Raw genomic sequence first — 16,435 nt, 5'->3', positions numbered from 1 at the left:
GGACAGTCTCTATGCAAAAGAATAAATGGACAAAATTTCTGACATCAGGAATCATAACATTCAAAAACTGGTAGGAGAACACTTCAACCTCTCTGGCCACTCAGTAAAAGACTTAAGGGTGGCAATTCTGCAACAGAAAAGCTTCAAAAACAGACTTCAAGGAGAAACTGCTGATCTTGAATTAATATGCAAACTAGATACCATTACTTGGGTTTGACTAGAGACTGGGAGTGGCTGGGTCATTACACATATTGAATCTATTTCCCCATGTTAAGTATCCCCACACCTTGTCAACTGTCTAAATGGGCCATCATGATTATCACTACAAAAGATTTTTTTCTCCTGCTGATCATAGCTCATCTTAATTAATTAGCCTCTTACAGTTTGTATGCCAACTTCCACCTTCTCTGTATGTGTATATATATCTTCTTACTATATGTTCCATTCTATGCATCCAATGAAGTGGGCTGTAGCCCACAAAAGCTTATGCTCTAATAAATTTGTTAGTCTCTAAGGTGCCACAAGTACTCCTGTTCTTAACTCCACAGGCTATCTCCCTTCCTTTCCTGCTCCAAGCTGGTGTCACTGGAGTCTCCTCAGCCAGCTGAGTCTCCCTAATCTGACCTACCAGGCAGCATGTGTGCTATCCACAGCTCCTGAGAATAGAGTCTCAATGGCTGACCCTCCCTCCTGCCCATCCTGCTGCCTGGAGAGGCAGTTTGTAGACTGTTCCTTTAGAACCACAGAGAGAGCACAATAGCTCCCTGTTGGGGGCTGACATTTAGATCATATGGGAATGCAGCTAGACTTGTATTTTAATCAAGCTTTGCATGCTCAACCACTAGACTGAATTGGTGCTGGCATCTTTGTCATTATGCTACTGCATATGGACCTAATACGTGGAACCACTCGCATGGGGGATAGGTGCGGAAAGCCAGTGCAAGTGGGGTCAGGGAGCTGGCCACCAGGCCCATCAAGGAAAGGGGAAAGTCGCAGCAAATGCTACTATGGTCCATGAGCGATCATACGACTGCTTTGTGGATTGCTTCACAGCCCAGGAGAAGAGGATGCAACTGTCCTCAATCCTTATGTAACACTCCCACTGTTTACTCTGGCTTTTGTGGGTTTTGAGGATTTGAGTCTGAAGCAGGAATAAATTTGCTTCATTGGGAATGGAAAACAACACAATAAGCTGCTGACATGCATTGTGCAGATACAATAACATCCTCTGCTTGCTTGACACTTAAGGTGAATGATATGCAGGTACATTAATATTCCTGATCCGATTACCCATTTCTTTAGCATATTCTTACCATATGATCTGGGGAATGCAACTAAACTGTTGCAGCACCGTGCTTCCTCCTCCCGCACCAAGCATAGCTACGATGAATCTGGTGGCCGCCCATCATTTGTTGTAACATTAATCTCATTTCAGGTGATGAGGTATGAAAATGTGAATGTCAAGGAAAATGACAGCTTGGACCCTGCAACACTAAGCCCCTCCAATCCACGAGAGAAATGGCTACGCAAGAGGACACACGTCAAGCTCAGAGTACGTATCCTGTACTATCCCAGAGCAGATACAGATCTATGTCTTTCTTTGCAACAATTTCAATGGAATGCAGTTCTCTCACCTGAAGTGTGATTGTTGCATAACTGCAGATTAGTAAAGAATTGAAAAGCATTAAGTATCGCTAGGGGGAAGGAGAGAGGGAGTGTGTGTGTATGTATATCCTACTGACTGCGAGAGTACAGAAATGAGAACTAAAAGAACAGAATCCTGAGGCTTCAACAACAAAAACTTGAGTGCTATAGAACAAGAAAAATGGTGTTAAAATTAAAGCAACATTATTCCAAGCACAATAGGTTGATCTGTAGACTGAAAGCATCTTCAGGTGAATAGTGGATATTGGTTACATAATATTTTGCCCTTGTCTCGCTTCTTAATTCTCAAACACAGAGATTCCCAAGTCAGAGCTCTCTAACACAGGTGTGAGGTAGGTCATCTGCCCTGCTTTTCAGCGTGAGCGAACAGAAAAGTAAAGTGACCAGTGCATACTTGGCAGAGTTGAGAATAGGAGTCAGGACATTCAGGTTCTTTCTTCTGTGGCTAAGGCACGGAACTATCCCTCCCCTGTGCTATTAAATCAGAGAACACGGGGACTGTGATTTCTAGTCCTCCATCATCATCTTACTATAAGAGCAATGGGGTCCAATGGTGAGATTTGGGAGAATTGGGAATTGTGACAGCTGGGTTTGATTCTCCGCTCTCCAAGGGCAAATGCCTACCGTGGTTCATGTGCCTTATCCTAGCCCTCTGTAAGGGTCGGGGCAGAATTTCAACCCCAGGGAGTAGTGTTAATGTTTAATTGTTGTCTGGATCTGTGCAGCACCCGGCATGCTGAGGCCTCAGGGTGCTATTATAATACTAATAAACAACACTAGAACATTAGAGAGGAAGGGTGGCCCAGTGATTCAGCTGCTGCACTGAGACTCAGGAGAAATGGGTTCTGTTCTTGGCTCTGCCAGACTCCTTGTGTGACCTTGAACAATTTCCTTAGGTGCTTTTGAAAAATGCCACCCTAAGTCGCCTAAGAAGAGCACATGTCCCGCTAGTTTTTTCAGTGTGACTTGGGCTCCTCCTAAGTAATTCATGTGTTTTTGAAAAATCCCAATCTTCATCTCTTGGTGCTTCGGTTCCCCATCTGTAAAATGGGGATAATATTCCCTTCCTCCTACCCTTTGTCTGCCTCATCTATTTAGATTATAATCAATCTCTTTGGGACAGAGACTACCGCTTAGTCTCTGACCTTGACGGGGCATAGGCACTAATATAATACAAACAACCCAATGCAAAGCCTACCAAAAGCATAAAAACGTGGAAATACTAACCTTTTTCTTTCATTTCAGAACGTAACTGCCAATCACAGAGCAAACGATGTCATTGCAGCCGAAGACGGTCCTCAGATACTGGTTGGGCGGTTTATGTATGGCCCCCTGGATATGGTCGCTTTAACGGGTGAAAAGGTAAAGCTAGAGCTTTTGTGGATCATTTCCCCCAAATTAACGCTAGTGGTTACATGAGTTGAGCACAGTCACACACTTAACTGTCTGTGTTACCATAGATGGCTCCACAGTGATGGGGACTATGTTTAGTAGACTTGACTTTCAGGGATCGTTTCTATAGTTTGTAACTAGAGAAGTGTAGCCGAAAGTGTCTGATCTCCTGTCACGCTGGCAAAAATGTGCAAAAATTGAGCCCTCCTGATATCTGACCTTTTCTACCCATCACCTTTCTTATGCGCTCCTGGCCATCTAAGCAGCTTGATGCTGAGCGTCAGGGGTGAAGTGATTACTAAGTATTCCATCCTATCACACCACCTACTGGAGACTGAATTAACTTACTAAACAAGAATTAAAAGAAATCATTCTGTAGCAGTGGCAAATCATGGAAGAAAAATTGATATACCCCAGATGAGACATTCAGATAAAGGAATTGGGACTCGGGGGCGGGGGGGTTTCACATTGTTGTTGTTTCTCTTAAACAAGGAAGCCTGAAGATGAATTTTAGCACCAGATTAGTAATGTGACACAGCTGGGGCCATTGCTGTTCTAAAAGTCTCATACAATAGAAGTGTTTAAGGCTAATAAAGCCAAGCGTTAAGCTACAATATACCAGTTAGTGTGTATGGCCTGATTGTGCAATGAGCACTGGAGGGGCAGAGCATTGGAGGGGCACAGATTCATTGCAAACTGTAATGGTGAACTTTTTTGTGCTTCAGTAGAGTCGCCCAACAGTACAGTGGCTCTGTCATATTTAGATTTCATGATCAGTGCAGTTTTATTTAGTAACAAATGCCTGTAACCAAAAATAATTACAAGGTCCAACATTGCTACACTTACACCATCAGCTTGTATAAACAAAAATGTGTCCCCTCTAGATGTGTGTAGTTTAATACCATGAAAATAGCCTTAAAAGAATGACTTGCAGTTGTTTCCTTAAATGAGTTATCAGCCTTCATTTACAATCTGTGATGGCATAAATATCACTGTTTTGTCAGAGGAAAATGAAGCTGGTGGTGGTGGTAGCTGAATTATTGAAAAGCAACAGATAGCATCCCTAGCCCTGCCATTGCCAGCAGGGTTGTGACACAGCTGAGCTGAATGTAATCACAGGCTAGAAATGAAATAATGGGTTCTGTGCACAATCTACTGTTTGTACTCTTAACCTCAGGCATCTTGCTCTTGAAACCATCTGCACTTAAATAATCACTCTTAATAACTGGTTTACATAAAGGAAGCTTGCTTTGTGCTCTCACTGCTCACACCTCAGCTACCAGGAAATCCATGCTCCTCCTTTGTTTCATGGAGTGTAGCCATTGAGCAGATTTCATTTTTCCTTTACCTGATGCAGTACAATCCCTTGCACTACATATGCTAAACTGGGGAAAGTGAGCTGAAGAAGCCAACCGTGACTAATGATCAGGCATAAGCCCTAATCAGTCCATAGTATGACTTCCTCACGGCACAGTGAGAATCTTACTACAGTACAAAAGACGTCTTGCCTGGAGTGCCAATCCCCTGAAACAGCCATTATTGCATGTGGCCTTGGATAGGAATTGGCCACAGCAGCAGTTTTCAATGTGAGGGTCACAACTGGCTGTCATACTGCCTTGCCTTTCTCAGATTGCTAGATGGGAAGGTGGTGGGGATCCTGGTATGAAAAAGGCTAAGAACCTCTGGGGCTTACTGGTACCTTGGTTCCAGTAGCCTGGCTGTGACAAATGTGTATAGAATGCTGGCAGTCACATAACTGTAGTGAAGATGGGGCCACTCCCTGCATGTACCAGGGCTATTTAATTTAGTCACTGTGTCACTCCCCTTTGGTAGCATTTCTGATGCACTTTAAGACATGGGCTCGCCCCTCCAATGCCGTGAGCTGGAAGTGGTTCCTTTTCCCCTGTAAGTATTTGGATTCCCACCCTATAGAATTCAAAAGCACAGTTGGCCACCTTCTTGAAAACCTAGCAGACAGGCTAAGGCTTGCTTGGTGCCAGATATCCATATCTAAAGGTTGTCCCCTCAGAAATTAGGACCATTGCAGGGGTAGGAGGACGAAGCTTGAATTTCTGCTGCCATTGCTGGACTGGTTCCTTGGTTGCATAGTGAACTTTGGTTAATATAGTGTCGTTAAAGGTGAAATGTCTGGAGAGTGAACTATTAAAATGCATTTAATTTCAAGAGGTATGCAGATCCTATAGTCAAACCCTCTCAAATACAGCAATCTTTATTGTCTGGGGTGGTGGCAGATGGCAGGTACGTTTCCAAAAGAAAATTGTGTGTGCGTGCCCACACACCGATGGCTTCTTAAAGCAGGTTCGTTCCCCATTCCACTGCATTTGGAAACACAACTTGGGGAACCTCATTGCACCTCTGCCTTTAATGTAATAGCAAAGTCCCTCCCAACTGACTTACTGCAAAAGGCAAAAATTGCATGGCTTTTCCTAACACAGCCATAGAGACCTCTTGGTTGAGTGACATGGTGGAAGCTGAGTAAATTTATCCTGGAAGTAACTCCATTGAAATCAAGTAAACTACAGCAGGGGATGAATTTGCCTCCTTATGTTGACTCCAAACCCAGTAGAGTGCATGTAACAGTATTTCTCTGTCCTAAACAGGGCTTGGTTGTTCTGCTCTACAGTTCCTAAGAATGTGCTGCAGCTACCATCTCTCTGCAGAATTCAGCCTTTCCCGTGCCAACATAAATTTAATTGTTAAAGTGGGGTGAGGTCACATTTAGTTAAGATCGTTGTTTTAATCTGGTCTCTTGGTTTGTAAGAACTCTAAAACAGCCCTATTACTTGAGATGACATAGGGGATAAGATCACAGATTTGCTCAAACTTTATTGCAGATTTTTATCATAGCCCTTTTATTAGATTTTTCAACCACTCTTTATTCTGATCACGTTTTATGTATATATAAAATAAAAGCGAAGATTCTTTTGGTAGTGATGAATAGGAAGCTGGGAGGGGGCATCAGTGCTGGCATTATGAGAAACACATAAGTTATATTGCTCCAGAACTTGATTACTACTTATGCATACCATTCCTCAAATGTAGAATTAATTGACATTTTGAACCTATGTGGATATGAGTGAGCAGTGTAGTCTCAGAGTATATTTGCTTGGTATTAAAAGGCTTCAGTTATGCATTCAGGAAGACTACAACTCCCAGCCACTCAAGAAGTCACCCCCCTCCACATCATTTTTTTATTTATATTTCAGTAGCGTCTAGAGCCCCAAGTTAGACAGGGGCCCCGTTGTGCTAGGTGCTGTACAAACAGAGAGACAATCCATGTCCCAAGGATCTTAAAAGTCTAAATAGGCAAGACAGTGATGGGGTGGGAGAGAAAAGGAAGCAGAGACGTGAAGTGACTTGCCTAGCACTACACAGCAAGTCAGATCCAGGAATAGAATGCAGGTCTCCTGAGTCCCACTCAGGTGCCCCATCCATTGGACCACCCGGCCTTTCGAGCTGCTGAAGGACTAGATTGTGGCATTTGCACTCACACTCATGTTTCCAGGTGGGGCATGTGTGCCGCCCAGGTGGCATTCTGCCTGCACAGTGCTGAGGCAGGCAGGCAGCGTTTTCAGGAGCAGCAAATAATATAGGCTTTACAATGATGCGGCATGTGTTCCCGTAGTGCCACTGGCTGTGCTGGGAGGGTGAGACGCTGGCTCCGGCCCCTTTCACGTGTGGAATGCCTGAGGTTCCCTTGCTTGTGCTTAGAGAACTGAATCACTGACACGCTGTCTGCTCTCCGTGCCATCTACTCCCACTTCCTGGTGCACTTTTGCAGCAGCAGTTAGTCTAGCCAAAGCGTGTGTTCTGCCCTCTCTTCCTGCGCCTAACTCAGGAGTTGGGATTCTTCTGCTAGCAATGCAAGAGAACAAAGCAGACGGTGTCCAAACCGAAATGATGCAGAGATACTATTGTGGCAAATCCCCCCTCTCCTCTTAATGGCTCGTAGCTGGGGGAAGCAGAGGATGCAAGATCACTTGAAATCCATACTGATTTTGATTATAGAGGCACAAGAAGGAGCCGTGGGGGGGAGGACAACTCTTAAATTAGCTGGATCCTGTGCTGATTTGAGCACTCCATAAGCATCACTTTATGCATGATTTGGGAGTCGGATGTAGTTAGCGTCACTTTAGGTTGCTCTCATCATTAAACAGAAAAATTCTCTTTGAGCTATGATTGCTTTCAGCCTCTTGTGTAAAAATACACTAGAGGATCAGTGCTGGATGCTAGTAAGGGGAGGCCTCCCAGTTAGAGCACAGAACTGGGAGACGAAGAGGCTAAACTTGGCTCTGCCATTGGCTCAGTGCCATGCCACCTTGGGGGCAAGTCATGCAACGGCTCTGTGCCTCGGTTTCCCCATCTGTAAAATGGGGGTGGATATTTACTGACCTCACATTGAGGTTGAGATGCTTGAAAAGGGCAAGAATATCTTTGCTGCTGTCAGGCACAGTGCTGTAGCTTACACGTATATTCCATTTTCCAAGGGAATTCTTCAAGAGAGTCCATTTAGGATTTCTACAGACTGCTCATTTGTATTCCCATTGACTTTCTGTCATCTCAGTAACAGTGTACACATTTGGCTTCTAACAGGTACAAGTATGAAACTAACTAGATTGAAAACGTATTCCAGTTTATTCCTCTTTCAGACTGCAGACCCACTACCGCCATTTAAATGTATGTCTCTGGTATGACCCAAAATTCAGTGGTGTGAAGAGGACATAAAAAGACTAACTTGGAGAGAGATTACTTATTAAGCTATAAAGATGTGTATGGAAACAAACTCATGCAAGGATGATGAGTGAGGGATAAGGTAGTGCAGTTAAACGAAATGCTGTTCTGATCACAGTGAGATGCTTAATTTGGATGGTCGAAAGGCATTTCACATGCTTTGTAAATATTTTGTTTGTTTCCAGTGTCTCTTTCATTATGCATGTTTCTGCATGCTCAGTGTTCTATAGGGAAGTGCACTGTAACATAAATAGTTTCAGACTGGCCACACAACATATAACTGTTTTTGGGTAATGTTGAGAGTTTGTCCTTCCATTAAATGTAACCCCAAATCCCATTATTTTCTCCTGCAAGGGAGACTCCAGGATTTCAGCCATCCTATTAAGGTCAATTTAACCCCAGTTCCGAGGAAGATAAGTGGAGTTCCATGTCTGTTCTGTCGAAGCTGGGGGTTCCCAGAGTGCCCATCACCATAGTAATGTCCGAATGCAGCAGAGCTCTTTTAAGCATATGTTTAAGTGCTTTGCTGAATCAGGGCTTAAGCCCTTAATTCATGCCACCATAGTATCTAAGCCCCATGTTGCACTTTCAAATGAAAACTTTAGAAACAGAATCCCCAGCTGCTCCCTTGAAAGCTCAGCCAGATTCTCAGCCGGTGTAAATCAGCCTATTGACTTTGGCAGAGGTATGCCGATTTACACCAGCAGAGGTTAGGCCCAGTGTTTGTTATTTTATGGATTTTTTTTCCCTGTAAGGGCTTTAATGAGTCTGGGGCTTTGTCCTTTGACAATACTTCCCTCCCCCACATTGCGCTGTGTGCCCATGGTCTGCCTTGCTGCTGCGTTCATGTCCCAGAAAGGGCTGCATTTCAGCAATGGGGAAAGCAAAGCACGTGTTAGAGTGTAATAAAATCCTGTCGTTAGTAAAGGTCCTTAGAATCTCGTGGCTTTGATGGTGCAAAAGAAGTGTTTGGCATTCAGACTCCCTTGAAGAATTCATTTGGGTGTGGAATTTTCACTCATGCAAGTGTAGTTAACGTTCTAATTTGGGGGGCTGTCAAATCTCACAGTGGAAAAAGTACCACTCTTCACTTATACATAACACCTTTCATTTAAGGGTCTCAAAGCACTTTGCAGAGGGCAAGCATCATTATCTCCATTTTATATGGGGAAACTGAGGCACAGTGACTAGAAATAGCAATCAGTAGCATTTTATGTTCCCTCCATAAAGTCCTTGATCTGGAATGGATATGATTGAGGAGACTTGTTTGAGTGTGCTTGATGCAAACCGAACAGTTTGAGTGTTTGCTTTTTCCGTGAAATTGCTTTTTACTTTAACACCACAGAAGATTCCCCCCCCCCATCCTTATAAAAGAAAAAGGGAAGAACTGAATGGTTGAATAAAAGAAAGTTCAAGCTGTAATTCACTAAAGAAAATACAGTTCTTCTTTCTTTATAGATCTACTACTCCTTTGAAGATTGTCTGTAGAGAAATGATTCTTCTCACTTTACTGTTAGCAAAACTTTCTCATGTTTTCCCCATTCCTTCCTTGTGCTAAGGGGGTACCTGAAAGATTCAGATACAGAATCCACTTAGGGTACAAAATGAACAATAGAAAGTTTCAGAACTTAGAAAAACAAAATCCTGAGAAACATCCTGCTGCGTGCCGATATAAGAACTGTGACTTCACACTGAAGTCTAAAAGCAGCCGGAGGAGGGTGTGGGGGTGGGGTGGGGGGGTGTGGGGGGGTGTAAATGCATTGGTAGATTTTGGTAACACTTCTGTTGTAAGCTTTCAAAAGGTTTTTAGCATTTAATTGTATTCAGACCTCATTGCCACAAGGCATCATTTAGGCCAAGAGAACTGGACATTTATAGGGATAACAGGAATATATGAAGTTAGGGACTCGATTCTGCAAGATGCTGAGCACTCTGGTCCCAATCCTGCACAGCATTTAAGCGCACACAGTGTAGGAAGTGCTGTACAAGATGGAGTCCAGAGTACTCCGTATATTGCAAGATTGAGCCCAGTAATTTAAAAAAGTCGTAAATAATAGACCTTCATGCTTCAGGACATAAAACACCCTCTAACTATAGAGGGGTTAGTAAGAAACTGTCCAGTGGGAAGATTATCCGATAACCATTTACTGTAGGATTTCTTGCCCCTTTCTCTGAGGTATTTGGTACTGGCCCTTGTCAGAGACAGGATATGAAACTACTTAGACCACTGGTCTGAGACAGTCTGGCATGTCCTATGAGCTGATGTGTGGTGTTGTCTAACAAATTTAATAGATTTTTTTTTTACTTTTACAGGTTGATATCCTTATTATGACTGAACCCTCTTCGGGGAGGTGGGTGTATTTCGACACAGAGATCACCAATAGCAGTGGCAGGATATCCTACAACATACCCAAACAGAAGAGGCTTAGAGTTGGCGTGTATCCCATCAAAATGGTGGTTAGGTAATGTTTTCAGATTTGAATGCTGGATAATTAAGGTGTGGGATTCCCTAGTACAAAGAGAGTTATGCCATAAAAGAACAAACTAACAAACAAAAACCTGCATTTAGCATGAGTGCCATTCTTCAAACGGAGCAAAGGCACTTATTGTTTGTCCACAACACTGAGCAAAGTTATTGCTCTGGAGACGTTTATTCCACCATCGTGGGCTCAATATGTAGAAAAAGAGACAGTGCTTTTAGACAATACGGGCCAAATGTCTGGATGGAGAGGGCATTCAGAGTTCGGCCACGTATCTGTTCCAGCTGTGGAAATGGGTGCTGCTGTGTGGATAGACAGAGGGAATGGGGGAAAATATCAGTTAAAGGGATTGACTGTGGGGCTATGATCAGGATATCTACACTGGGAGGTGGGACCTCTTGGCAAAGCCCCGCTGAACAGATGTTTTAATTTGATGTACTCAGGGGTGGCAGTTCTGAAGATGAGCAAGGCAGTCAGCAGTCAGCTAGTGAGGATGGACGGAAGCAGAGGAAAGGGGGTTACTTAGATGGCAAGCTCCTTGGGGCAGGAATTGCTGCCTTGCTGTGTTTTGTACAGCGGGGTCCATGACTGGGGCTCCTAGGTGCTACTGCAGTACAAGTAATAACTGGCAACAAACTACACATGTGATCGCTGGCTGCCATCTCAAACCATGTTTTTTTAATTAATCCACATAAGGGGGATGATGTGCTTTTAGAGGGACGAGTCTCCTGTTAATTTTGCTTTCTAGACCGAAGGCAGACTTGGTTAATTGCTAAGAGTAAAACTAGTCAAAGTGCTTTATGGTATCACAGAGCCCTCACTAGCAGGGAAGCCTCCCCTGGGCTTCGTAATGGTCATTCACATCACGTGAGTCACCACTACAGATTTGAATAAGATACTGGAGGAAGGATGGTTTTGTGGCCATGGTAGTTCTGCCACAGACTTCCTGTGCAACCTTGGAAAAGTCACTTCATCTCATTTTGTGTCCATTTCCCAGTGCTTCCTTTCCCCAACCCTTTGTATGCTTTGCCTATTAAACATTTTGGGGCAGTGAGTCTCACACAATGCCCAGCCCACTGGGGCCCTGATCTCGGCTGCAATGTATTAGACACAGCAGTAATAGAAATAACAACAGCCAGTGGGCCTCCACTAACTAGAGTTTAGTCTTGTAAATGCAGGGGATCAGGTCCATCTGAAGGCCCAAGCAAAGGTGTAGCTTGGGTAATCCAGAGCCTGCTTGTGGGTGGGGCTGGGGTGAAGGGATGATCTGTATCCCTCTGGGTGGTGACCAGTTTCTCCTGTTGAAAGGAATAGTGAAGGTATTGCCTTGTTCCAAGTCTGCAGTTCAGTTCATCTGTTGATGTCAGTCTGACTGAAGGAATCACTTTAATTCTGGAATCAGTGCCATGCTTATTTTAAATTGAAAAACACAAGCCTTAAAGCAACAATTCAGTGAAGTGAAATCAATTGACTCTCTCCTGGCTCTCAAGAGTTTCATGAAAAGCCCTCTGCTGAGTCAAGCATAAAGAGGAAAAATGTGTGAAATAAAATTAATCTGCCTAAGTGCATGGATGGGGGCAGCTGTGCTTCTAAAGCTTTTTATGTTTAGTCAGAAAACTGCTAAACGCTTTGACATAAAGTTTTAATTTAATACTCCACTTTGGAGTTAAACTTCATGCCCACTTGGGAAATAACTTGCAGATTCCACTAAACGTCTCCTCTAAAAGAAAAATGGAATTAAAGGTGTCCTCGCAGCTAATCAAATGAAAGATCAGCTTTCCAATTCCACATATATATTCTCTTAATTAATAATAATTCCATTGTAGAATAGCAGGCAATCAATTTGAGAAGATAGGGCCGCTTAAAAACAAATTAATGTCTCTTCTGGGAAGTCTGCAGTTTAAAACGTTGCAGCTGACTCAGGATCCAATCTCCTGCTTCCCTGGGCCTTAGATTGCAGGTTTAATATGCTTCACGCTAGAATGAAAGTAGTTATTACTTCCTCACCCTTAAATGGTCATGCCTGGACCTGACATGTGATGCGGGCACATTTCCAAGCAGAAATCCATCCTGCAAGATGTTGCCAGTAACACCAGATATAATTTCCGCTGTAGCTGTAACATTCACTGTGACAAAGTTGGGCAGGGCTTGGGTCAGAGCTGCAGAGCAACACGATTCATATGGCAGGAAAAGGTAAGGGAATTGTGGGATCTCTGCCCCTGCCTTTTGCGGGTGGCCTGAGAGCTGCACTCCAGTGAAAAGAAAAGGAGTACTTGTGGCACCTTAGAGACTAACCAATTTATTTGAGCATGAGCTTTCGTGAGCTACAGCTCACTTCATCCGATGAAGTGAGCTGTAGCTCACGAAAGCTCATGCTCAAATAAATTGGTTAGTCTCTAAGGTGCCACAAGTACTCCTTTTCTTTTTGCGAATACAGACTAACACGGCTGTTACTCTGAAACTCCAGTGAAAGAATACTCAATGAGTAGAAGCTTGCAGATGCCAGAGCTCTACATGAGAAAAGCCATGTAGGGAAGTAGGCACCTCGTGTTTGAGTTCTCCCCTTTTGTGAATTTGTTACTCTTCTGGGCCAGCATTTTCAGCACAAGAAACAGGGATAGAGGGATGGTCAATTCCTGTCCATTTCTGTTGCATAGTAAGGTTGACTTTTTGCAAGTATGCACAGTGAGAGACGTGTACATCGCTTTTCCCCATACACTTTTGGCTGCCCGATATTTTTAGGTTGCTTTAAAAAACCCAGGGTAATTTTTATTTCTAATGTTGCACAAAAGGGACAAAGCCTAGAGGGCTTTATTGTATTGTCAGTGATTTTTTTTGCCTTGCACTGCTTTAATTAGATTTATGCAAGTCTCACTGTTTTAGCCCAGTGGACTTGGAAAATTAGCTTCTTAAAGGGTCCCAACATTTTTACTTTGTGGTTCAAACTGGAAACAGGATAGTAAGTCCCATTAGGCTTGTGGAGCCCTGAATGCCTTGCTCCAGACAGATATCATTTCTGGTTTTCATTGTAATTCACAGAGTTTGAGTTCTGATGCTTCGCTTTGTTTTTCTTCTGCAGGGGTGACCAGAGCAATGCAATCAGTTACCTGACTGTGCTTCCCCCGGGAATGGAGTGTGTGGTGTTTAGCATTGATGGCTCCTTTGCAGCGAGTGTCTCAATCATGGGTAGTGACCCCAAAGTTCGAGCTGGGGCTGTTGACGTTGTCCGGTAAGGGACACATACACATTAGTGTTTTTGGAGTCCCTGCCTCATCCCTTTTTAACAAAGGGGATCAAACTGGAAGCAAGAAATAATAGATTGTTCATAAAGCCCGGACTTCTTTGCAGATACGTTTTTGTACCATTCAGACACCTAGCTATACCTGATTTGCACAGAAATTTACACATTTTATAGCACTTAGATGTTTGGTGCAATTTACCGTGCAAATCATAAGTTAAAGTTAAAAGGCTGCCTCTAGGAAACATGGCCTAAAAGTGCATGGACCCAATGGATAATTTTCCATTTATTACTCTGATTATCAAAAAGAGTGGTGAGTTATTGAAGGATTTTATGCTATAATGAATTTTAATCCTGAGGCCTGCTGTACCTTCCGGATGTAAAGTACTGTGAGAATAAGTTCTAAGAACCACTTAATTCCTTCACTTAAGAAGTCAGTTAATGCTGCACTGGGCGAAGAATTGGTGTCTATCATTTTAAACTCAGAGCCCCTTGAGCCCCCCTGAAAATGGAGTGATGAGCATCACAGCTTCCCAGGCTGTGATTTTGCTCTTGTTGAGGTCAAAGGCAAAATTTCCATCCATTTCAAGGACAGCAGGACTGAATCCACAGGGTGCAGAATATTGAAGATAAAATATATTTGGAAATATCCCCGGTGTTTTATACAACAGTATTTGCACAAGTCTACCTATTGCTCTTCCCCGTTCCTCTTGAGGCATACAAATTATTGCATGAACGCACCAGGATGTTAGCTATTAATATCAAAACCTGACCCCATCCCAGCTAGCCTTTTACCTAGTGAGAGATTATGCCTGGCTTTTCTTAAATTGTCACCATGTTCAGCAAAGATGTTCGTTAAAACTAAAGTGGATAGTGACTTCTTCCCCGCTTTCCACTCTCCCACGCTGCTTTTGCTTCTAACAGACACTGGCAGGATCTGGGATACCTGATCATCTATATCACTGGCCGTCCTGATATGCAAAAGCAGAGAGTGGTCTCGTGGTTATCTCAGCACAACTTTCCTCAAGGGATGATTTTCTTCTCGGATGGGCTTGTTCATGACCCACTACGACAAAAGACTATTTTCCTCCGGAATCTAATGCAAGAGGTAACAGAGGCTGTTTTGCACATATTGAATCAAATGATCAGTTGCTGGAAAGTCAGATCTCTATTGTCATTGCCCAAGGGGAGGGTCTCTCCCCCTTGGAAGGAAAAGACCATTGTCCATTACAAGGTATTTTGTTGTATCTTGGTTTCCTTCCTAAGATTCAGATGCAATGAAGGCTGCTCTGCCTTCTGAGGGTCTTGGATCAAGGCTATTCATTTTGATGATTCATATAAATAAATCCAGTAGCTATGAACAGTACAAGGTCAAATGTGTGTAGCCAAGCTATTGTCCTGATTTAAGAGAATCCAGCCATCATGATGTCCGATAATTGCTGCACCCTTCCGTTTGCTAAAAGTATTAATTATGAAGAATCAGGAAAAATCCAGGCTGAGTTTGATAAGCTTCTGGTCCCTCAGGGTCATGGTTGAAGCACGTTGGAGGGATGACGGAAGGGTTAAATTTGCTATGTAGCTACCTCTGCCTGATAATTTTCAGTGACCTGAATCTGGCAGCAAAACCTTCACTTTTATAAGACAAATATGGAGGTCTTTTGATTCACACTAAATTCCATTCCTAGTGCTGTGATTGCATAAAATCCCCCAAAACTAAGGATCTTAGTTGCTACAGGAAATTATGCTGGTTTCTCAGTAGGGAGCAGATATGAGGACAGACTAGGGTTATGTTGCTTTTGAGAACCTGGTCAGTCATGTTTATGGTTTGGATTCACATCCAATGGGAAAATGTGGCTCATTTTCACTCGTATAAATTATGGTTGTTTATCACCTCTGAAGATCAAACTTCCCAAGTACCCCCTGCTCATACGGACCTTCCAAATGGAAACATTATTTTTATTGCAATTCTTGTTCAGCTTCTAGAAATAAAGGGAGGGTTATTCTAATAGGCCTGTGGGAGTTAAGCACCCAACTCCTATTGGCTTTCACCCTAATCCCAGCAATTACTTAAAAACGCAGTCATCTTACCACTTTTACTGGCAAGAATTCTGCTGTTTTTTTTTTAAACAAAGGCAAGTTTATAAATTTGGGTCAGTAACATCAGTTTATCCGGAGCTTCATCACAAAGAAAATGCCTGCTATAAGATTTATGGGTCAGCGATTCAGAGCATGTGCAATTAAAACAATATTTGCCTTGGTTCTTTCAGTGCTACATCAAAATTTCTGCTGCATATGGCTCAATGAAGGATATTTCTGTGTACAATGTTTTGGGTCTGTCGCCTTCCCAGATTTACATAGTTGGACGTCCGACAAAAAAATACCAGACTCAATGTCAGGTATGTAACTCTTGCTAAAAAGTCAGTGTCTTTTGGGACATGCACAGCAGATGAAAAGTGAAGATAAATCTTGACTGTGGCCAGGGCAGCACAAGTCCTAGAGAGGGCATTTTCACTTAGGAGAATGGGGCAAAAGGCTTTTAGCATCTCAGGAGTGCCGGTTGCTTGACAGCTGCACATACAATATAGGACCAAATGGAAAGAGCAAGTTAAGATACACAGCTGTAATGTCTTCAATATTGGCATCTTCTAGCCGTAGTGGTCCAAAATTAATCATCCATGTGTTTTCATCAGGAGTGTAGTCACTCTAAAGGGGGGGTGGGTCTCAGTTTTCTTTCTACCCTTGCTCTGATTCTCATGCAGCTCTGCTGCTGAACTCATGGGGAAAGAATGTTACCCATTTGGGCCCTTCTTGTGCTTTAGTATGAAAGGACAGGTCCCAGAGAGGAGCAGGATCCCGCCCTCATTACAGTAGAGTACTACAAACGAAGTATGAGGAGATAAGTGCAAGT

General features: G+C 43.1%; 1 protein-coding gene across 7 annotated transcripts in view; it reads left to right on the top strand.

Annotated features, from left to right (window-relative positions):
- The window catches only part of PITPNM3 (PITPNM family member 3), a 347,956-nt gene that overhangs the window by 325,961 nt on the left and 5,560 nt on the right, over nt 1-16,435 (top strand). For all 7 annotated transcript variants that reach the window (XM_074974515.1, XM_074974517.1, XM_074974516.1 and 4 more), the window contains 6 exons: nt 1,436-1,552; nt 2,911-3,027; nt 10,123-10,271; nt 13,369-13,518; nt 14,452-14,635; nt 15,795-15,923. In XM_074974515.1, the coding sequence (XP_074830616.1) occupies nt 1,436-1,552; nt 2,911-3,027; nt 10,123-10,271; nt 13,369-13,518; nt 14,452-14,635; nt 15,795-15,923 (846 nt within the window). The remainder of the gene's footprint in view (nt 1-1,435; nt 1,553-2,910; nt 3,028-10,122; nt 10,272-13,368; nt 13,519-14,451; nt 14,636-15,794; nt 15,924-16,435) is intronic.

The sequence above is a fragment of the Natator depressus genome, chromosome 17 (assembly GCF_965152275.1).
Source record: "Natator depressus isolate rNatDep1 chromosome 17, rNatDep2.hap1, whole genome shotgun sequence".
Taxonomy (NCBI): domain Eukaryota; kingdom Metazoa; phylum Chordata; order Testudines; family Cheloniidae; genus Natator; species Natator depressus.
Note: the sequence above shows the minus strand (reverse complement) of the source record. Positions and strands in the feature narration are given on the sequence as shown.